Source organism: Lycium barbarum, chromosome 10 (assembly GCF_019175385.1).
Source record: "Lycium barbarum isolate Lr01 chromosome 10, ASM1917538v2, whole genome shotgun sequence".
Lineage (NCBI taxonomy): Eukaryota > Viridiplantae > Streptophyta > Magnoliopsida > Solanales > Solanaceae > Lycium > Lycium barbarum.
In genome coordinates this window covers 25,261,880-25,270,989 of record NC_083346.1, presented here as the reverse complement: position 1 = coordinate 25,270,989, position 9,110 = coordinate 25,261,880, and the positions used below count along the sequence as shown (strand labels likewise).

Here is a 9,110-nt window from a genome sequence, read left to right as displayed (position 1 = left end):
GGAACAGTTGAGATTCCTATTCCTGCACAAACCAGGCTTTCCTCAAAGTCTGTAAAAGCTTTACCCACACCCTCTCGTGTTCATTTAGTAGTTTGTACTCACCTTTTCTTGGATCGATTCACAAATCAAACCAAACCAAACCAAACCTAACATAAACAAAGTGAAAACCCCAATCTATTAGTACTCGCAATACTCTTGGCGCGGTGCTGCAAATCCAAACATAAGCAAATGGACTCATCGCGGCATGACGGATTAATAAACCCTAAGTCCAACGACGAGGAGTCTAAACAAAATCTGAATAAAGTCATAAATTCAATGGACAAAGCCCTAGGAATTCTCCACCAGCTTTATCTCACCGTCGACTCTTCTTACAACGACGTTTCCTCTCAACTTTCTGTTGTTCAAGGCATGAATAATGTTGTGGTTGAGCTTGATGATATGGCCAAATTGGGAGAAAAATGCAATATTCAAGTGCCAATGGAGGTTCTCAACTTGATTGATGATGGGAAGAATCCAGATGTATTTACAAGGGATGTGTTCAAAAGTTGCACTGCCATGAACCAAATCACTAAAGGCAAATCAAATGCATTCAAGGCTTTGCGAGGGCATCTCCTGGGGGAAAATTACGGACAACTTTGAGGCCAAATATTGTTTTAAAATTTTGGAAGATGATTTTTTTTTAATTAATTTTGAAGACACAAGTTTATTGCAATAAAATCTATTCTTGACGTATTTAAACCATATTTTTTGATCTAATTGAAGAAAAGAATTATTATGTATGCATATACACAGATAATAATTTCTTTTTCATTTCGACTAAACTTATAATTTAAATTCACTAATTTTTTTGATAGCCAATTTTACTAGTGTACGTTATAAAACAAATTAGTCTATGCAAACTTTAAGGGAATGGTCAGTAGGACAGTTAACCTAAACAAGAACAAAAAACAATACACCACCATTTGTGCTATATATGATAGTAAAAATTTCTTTCTAGAATTCATGAATGGTACTATCAATTACCAGTTCGACGAAATATTCAAAAATTACCTCAAATTGTACTGTTTCTCTGGTGATGATAGTACTGATACATTCAGAGGCGTATCTAGCATGTTAGATGGGGTTCAATTGAACCCCTAATTTCCGACGCGGAGCATAAATTTATGTGTAAAAAATTACTAAAATTGTTATAAATATTAGATATGAACCCATAACTTAAAAAATATAATGGGTTTAATTCTAAGAATTGTAGGATTGAATCCATAGAATTTAAATCCTGAAATCGCCTCTGGATACACTATCAAATAATAAAGACGACTCGGAGAATGCAACAGAAATTTATCTCTGCATATCAGCATGATTGTCATCATACACCAGTTCTCCCCATGTTGTTACACAATCAGCTCTGCCCCTGCATTTATATATATATATATATATATATAAAAAAAAAAATTGTAGGACATTGGTCCGGTGACACGACAAGCCCTATATAAAATTGCAGGGCATTGGTCCGGTGACACGACAAGCCCATAAACCAGGAATTATGTTACACCCCGTAGTTTTGAATGTTGTGAGTCGTTAGGTGTTGGTTGTTTTAAGTATGAACATCAGAGTTACCTCCAAGGATATACGAGATTATATGCGCTTATCTTATAGTTATGAGGGTTTAAGTTCATATAATAAGCTACGGAAGGATTGGAGGGCAAGTGAATCAAGGAAATTAAGTTTGTTGGACTTGGAGAAAATATGAGGGGCAATTTTGGTCCAACTTGGAGAAAGAATATCTTTTAGTATATGAGGAGTTTTGGAGCAAAGCAAAAGCCTAAATTGATGTTCATGAGTCTAGTTTCCAACGCAACAAATCGTTCATCGATAAGAAACTTGGAGAAAGAATATCTTTTAGTATATAAGGAGTTTTGGAGCAAAGCAAAAGCATAAATTGATGTTCATGAAGTCTAGTTTCCAACGCAACAAACCGTTCGTCGATAGGACATCAGAGTAGAGTTAAACGGACCAATGTACCTGGGGCTCAACTTGCCCCTCTTAGCAAACCTCATAACACCCTTCATGGGTGAAACCTTCAATAGAACCTTGTCACCAATAGCAAACTTCAAATCCCGGACCTTCCGGTTCGCATACATCTTTTGCCAACTCTGAGCTACCACGAGTCTGGCCTGAATAACTCGCACTCTATCAAGGGACTCTCTCAATAGATTTGTGTCTCAAGTCGAGCCTCGAACCCATCAAGCCAACCAATCGGAGATCTACATCTCCTACCATATAAAGCCTCAAAAGGCGCCATACCAATAGTCAAATGATAACTATTATTGTAAGCAAACTCTACCAAGGGCAAGTGTTGATCCCAATGAACGCCAAAGTCAATAATACACACTCTCAACATATCCTCGAGCACCTGAAGGGTCCGCTCGGACTAGCCATCGGTCTGGGGATGGAAAGTTGTACTAAAGTCCAATCGGGTACCCAGCTCGTCATGAAATGCCCTCCAGAATCAGGAAGTGAAGATAGTACCCCGATTAGATACCACAGAAATAGGGTTCCAATGTAATCTCACAATATCCCGAATATACATCTTGGCTAACTTCTCTGCGGTATAATAAACCTGAACCGGAATAAATTGAGCAGATTTTGTCAGCCGATCCACTATCACCCAAATATAATCAAACTTACCAAGGGTTTTCGGAAGACCCGTGACCAAAATCCATGGTAATCCTCTCCCATTTCCACTCGGGAATGGGCATCCTCTGAAGCACCCCACCGGGTCGCTAGTGCTCATACTTTACGTGGTGATAATTTCCACACTTAGCCACAAAATCAACTATATCTCTCTTCATACGGCGCCACCAATAGTGTTATCTCAGGTCACGGTACATCTTGGTTACTCCCTGATAAATGGAATAACGAGAGCTATGGGCCTCAGATATAATCAACTGAATCAGATCACTAACACGAGGAACGCACACAAGCCCTCTAATCTTCAGTATGCCCTCAGAATCAATCACGGCCTATTTGGCCTCACCCTTTGAAATCCTATCTCGAATTTTTCTCTACTGAGCATCCTCAAACTGATGAGCCTTGATCCTATCCAATAATGACGACCTCGCCTCTATGCAAGCCAAAATCCTGCCCCGGGGCTGAAATATTAAGACGGATGAAACTGTTGGCCAGAGTCTGAACCTCCATGGCCAACGAGCGCTCGGAAACAATCAATTGATCTAAACTCCCCATACTTACTGCCTTGTGACTCAAGCATCAGCCACCACATTGGCTTTACCAGGGTGTTACAGAATAGAGATGTCATAGTCCTTCAGAAGCTCGATCCATCGACGCTGCCTGGGATCTGGGTAAACACATGCTGAAGGCTACGGTGATTGGTAAAAACCTCATAATGGACACCGTACAAGTAATGCCCCCAAAGCTTCAAGGCGAAGACTACGGCCAACAACTTCAAATGATAGGTAGGGTAATTCTTCTCGTGCACTTTTAACTGATGGGAGGCATAAGCTATCACCCTACCCTCCTGCATCAAAACTACACCCAAACCCATACGGGAAGTATCACAATAGACAGCGAAGTCCTTGCCCTCTATAGGTAAGGCTAGGATCGGGGCTGTGCTCAAAAGAAGCTTGAGCTTTTGAAAGCTCTCCTCACAATCATCCGTCCACTGGAAGGGAACATCCTTTTGAGTCAATCTGGTCAAGAACGAAGCAATGGCAGTAAAACCCTTCACAAAGCGACGGTAATAACTGGCAAAACCCACAAAACTACGAATCTCGGTAACAGTAGTGGGCCTCGCCCAACCCCTCACAGCCTCAATCTTTTGTGGATCAACCATAATCCCCTCCTTGGACACCACATGACAGAAGAATGCCACAGACTCTAACTAGAACTCACACTTAGAAAATTTAGCAAACAAACTCTGCTTCTTCCGCAACCTAAGGACGGTACAAAGACGGCTCTCATGCTCCACTCTACTCTTGGAATACACCAAGATGTCATCAATAAAACAATCACAAAAAAAACAAGAAACAGCCTAAAGATGCCATTCATCAAAGTCATAAATGCAACCGGGGCATTGGTAAGCCCAAAAAACATCACTCGAAACTCATCGTGGCCATATCTTGTCCAAAATGTTGTCTTCGGAATATCCTTTGCCCTGATATTCAGCTGGTGATAGTCGAAACGCAAATCGATCTTCGAAAACACCGAAGTACCCTGAGGCTGGTCGAATAGGTCATTAATACGAGGCATAGGGCAATTGTTCTGAATGGTGACCTTGTTCAACTAGCGGTAATCAATCCATATCCTCATAGTCCCATCTTTCTTCTTCACAAATAACACGGGAGCACCCCAAGGGCAGACGCTCGGTCTAATGAACCCCTTGCTCAATAAATCCTGCAATTGTTCCTTAAGCTCCCTCAACTCGTCAGGTGCCATTCGATATGGTGGGATAGAAACGGGGCGAGTGCCCGGGTCCACATCAATACAGAAATCAATATCGCGATCGGGTGGCATAGCCGGCAAGTTTAACGAAAATACCTCTGTGAACTCGCTCACAATAGGAATAGACTCAAGGGGTGGAGATGCAACAGTCGTATCACGAACATTCGCCAAATACGCTAAAAACCCCTTACTTACTAACTTCTTCGCCCGAAAGAAGGAAATGATCTTCTTCGAAGCGGGACTAGGAGTACCTCTCCACTCAAGCCTAGGAATTCTTGGCATGGCTAAAGTGACTGTCTTGGCATGACAGTCCAAGATCGCATGGTAAGGAGAAAGCCCAGACATACCCAATATAATATCAAAGTCCACCATATCAAGAATCATCAAATCTACCCAAGTGTCGTACCCAATAAAAGTAACCAAACAAGAACAGTAGACTCGATCAACAACCAGAGAATTTCTGACCGGAGTAGACACATGAACAGGTATATCTATGCTATCACAGGATAAATCCCAACCAACGACATGAAATACAGATACATACGAATAAGTGGATCCAGTATCAAATAACACAGATGCTGCTCTATGACGGACAGAAATGGTACCTGAGATCACAGCATCTGAGGCCTCTGCCTGGGGCCTACCAGGACATGAGTAACAATGGGCTCCACCACGCCCAGTCTGGGATCCCCCTCTCACACTCTGAGTACCACATCTAGCTGACTGGGATCCACCTCTAGAACCATGGGAAGTACCGTGGCCTGACTAAGCACCGCTTCTATGAGAAGTCCCTCCTTGACCACGGGATAATACAGGAGTCCTCGACGGCTGATAATCCTGCCTAGGTCGGGGACATCTCCTAGCAACATGCCCAACCTCTCCACAAGAGAAACAGGTAAAAGGAGTCGAGTGCTGAAACACTTAAACTGAAGACCCTGATGAAGCAGCCTGTCCGCTAGTCTAGAGAACGAACTCTCAGGAGCTCTCTGTCTAGGTGGCTCACTAGAGGAAGCCGGTAATGCTGAATGCACGGGATGACTGGAATAGGGCTGAGGTGGCCTCAAAAACTGACTGGCGCCCCTCGTACCAGAACCCCCAAAACTGCCAATCTGACGTGGCCTCTAGTCACTACCACTAAAAGTACGGACCTTGACGCCCTCAACCATAGAAGCATGTTCAATAATGAACTGGAAGGAAGCCCCCATAGACTCCATCTGAAGGCAAGGAATCTGTAAAGAGCCCACTAGTCCTCCCACAAAGCGTCTGATCCTGTTGACCTCAGTAAGGATCAACAGAGTAGAATAACGGGCCAAGTAGAGGAAACGGGTAACATAAGACTCCAAGGATATGCCCTTCTGGTTAAGGTGTAAAAAATGTTCCCTACGAGCCTCTCTCAAAGACCGAGTCAAAGGAGGAGAACCCTCACGTCTGCATGCCACGAAATACCTCCACCACGTCTTCGCGTCGCTGCGAAACTGATAGGACACATAATCAATGTCGTAGGTCTCCACTATACCCATACGGTGCAGCAGCTCATGCATATCAAGAATAAACTCATTGGCATCCTCAGACGAAGTATCAGAGATCCTCGGTGGCTCTAACTTCCTGAGCCTCCACACTAGGTCCTGATCAGCTGCAGTCATAACGGCGCCATCCATGGGCCTAAAATCCTCACCAGAGGCAGGTATAGCATCGATGCGAGGAGCCATAGCTGCGGTGGGGTGTGCTACTGTCACACCCTAGCAATGGTAGGGCATGACGGGCACCCGACTCTCATCAGAGTCGAGCGAACCCTTAGACATTCACTCTATTAAAACCTGTCATTTCAAAAACTTTTAAGAACATAAAATTTTTCCAAATTGAAATCATTATCTCTATAACGATTATGAAAACTTTCAATCAATAAGTACTTTAGACCAATCTAAATCATCTAAAATACATACTCTTTTAAAATCCACAAAGGACTCAACTGACATCACTTTGTCGACACCTCGACAAACGTACTACAAGACACTGTCTGCAAAAGTCTCTAAGAAGTGAACTGAACATTATGAGTCAGGACAGGGCCCTGACATACCCGTAATCATACATATCTATACATGACTCAGCACAACTCCAGAATGAGGTGGAACTTGCCAATCCCAGCTGACGTCCAAGCATCCTAGCTACACTTAACCTGCCAAACAATCTGGGGCTGCGGGCATGAACGCAGCGTCCCCAGGCAAAAGAACGTCAGTACGGACAATGTACTGAGTATGTAAGGTGGTAACAAATCATAATCATAATTTGATTTAAGAGAGAAGAGATCACAATCTACTCAATACCTGCAGCCTTTGCTGCAAGAAACATAAATATATACACGAAGTCTCCAAAACAATCTTTAAGTAAATAATGCAATCCAACACACATTCTTTAAGTAAATAATGCAATCTCACACACATGCCGCTTCCGACATGTTAACAAAATGGTCCCTTCGGACAGCCGCTTCCGGCTAGTATCATAATAGTCCTTTTGGACGGCCGCTTCCGGCATAATAATGATGGCCCCTTCGGGCAGCCGCTTCCGGCTTAATAATAATGATGGCCCCTTCGGGCAGCCGCTTCTGTCTTAATAATAATGATGGCCCCTTCGGGCAGCCGCTTCCGGCTTAATAATGATGGCCCCTTCGGGCATCCGCTTCCGGCTTAATAATGATGGCCCCTTCGGGCAGCCGCTTCCGGCTTAATATCACAATCATGTCAACACAAACTTAATCCACAAATATCAATACAAAGAGATGATGCTATGGAATGTAAACATAAATCGTAAATGAAATGAAATAGTAAAATCTCGCACCCCCTTCGGAGCGGTTTTGAAAATCTAAATAGTAAAATCTCGCACGCCCTTCGGAGTGGTTCTGAAAATCTAAATAGTAAAATCTCACACCCCCTTCGGAGTGGTTTTGAAAATCTAACTTTGTGTTTCCTTTAGTATAAAACTACTTTCCTCGAAATCATTAGTAAAACCATATACACAACTCAACTGGCACCTTATGGGTGTTCCCTTCGGAACAGAATAGGAGTACAATATCCATAAACCATCACAAGAAACATTTAGACCTTACTCGTCTAAGAATGGAATCATATGGAGTACATATAGAATGAATAGCACAAGAATCATGAATCACATTCGGAACCTATGAATAGAGTTACCCCAAAGTTCATATCATTCATCACTTACATCTAAGACATGCCAAAAGAAAGAAGGGTTAGCCTTACATACCTTTAGCGCTTATCCGCCACACAATATATATACGCTGCCCAATAATGTCTCAACCTATATTAAGACGTCAAGAGCTACGGTTAAACTACGGGGAGATTCAAAACGTATTATAATGTTAGTAACTCCTTTCTAGATGTTTAGACGTCGTTTTACTTATATCCAAACCAACTACATACAACCAATCCAACATCAATAATCATACATTCAATACCAACCCAGACATCCCACATAACATTCCAAACAACCCACATTCACAACATTCAATAACGATTCACATACGGCTACTACATTCTCAAGTTACTCCTAATAGTCCGTAGTCTTAACGTTTTCATGTAACAACTTTACAACAGCCCAAACAACATAAATACAGTATATATTCTTAGCTATCATTAATTTTCCAAGCGCAACAAGATCAATAACAACGTATCAAAACAGCCCATACCTTACAACACTCGATAATAGTTTACATGTGATTATGACACATCCAATTCATTCTTGTTAGTCTATAGTCATAATATTTCGTCAAAATGATTCTATAACAGCCCAACCAACATTCAATACAATGCATAATCTCAATTATCATCAATCTCCCAAGCTCAATAAGAACAACAACGACACACCCAAAACAGTCCCTAACCGATCAACATAGAAGTGCCCGAAATTCTTGCAAACGTTTACGAACATACCAATCAACCACATACGATTCTTACACATTATTTCTTATCTTCTTTTCATATAATTTTAGTGAAATACGACCAGCAGTCACACGACAACTACATCTTTAATTCATACGCAAATGAGCTACATTGTCATCACTATAATCTTTACAACAACCCACAAACAATTTTTAGTTCCAACTCTAACCATTAAATACCTTCATTTCCATCATAAAATTCATGACAACAACCATCAAAATACCAAGTAAAATCAGTTCACTATCTTCCACACAAAACAGTCCACTACACGGCTTCAATTCAACAAAAATAACAACATGTTCATATCAACACAACTTCACCTTTAACCTTCCAATTCTTTTCATTCTTTTTACCATGCAATATATGATAGCAATAACCATAATTACTAAATAAAATCAGTCCATTATTCCACACCAAACAGCCCCCTACGGCTTCCACAATGCTTCAACATGAACACACAATTTCATACATGCAATTCACATGTACACATGCACAACATATCCAAATCACCTTAAAACAGCCCCTATGGCTTCAACAACATTCCAACACCAACATTCATAATTTCATACATGAAATTTATATTTACACATCTACCATAGGTTTAAATCCTTACTAAAACGTGTAAAAAAAACGAGCATCCCTTACCTTAACAAATTGGCTTCTTAGCTTGGCTAGAGTTTGTGAATTGAACTA

General features: G+C 41.5%; 1 protein-coding gene across 1 annotated transcript; it reads left to right on the top strand.

The window, feature by feature from the left end:
• Positions 1-228: 228 nt before the first annotated feature.
• LOC132612860 (mediator of RNA polymerase II transcription subunit 10b-like) lies at positions 229-639 on the top strand. Its single transcript, XM_060326939.1, has one exon. It carries the CDS (start codon positions 229-231, stop codon positions 637-639), a length of 411 nt encoding a protein of 136 aa, XP_060182922.1.
• The last annotated feature ends 8,471 nt before the right edge of the window (positions 640-9,110 follow it).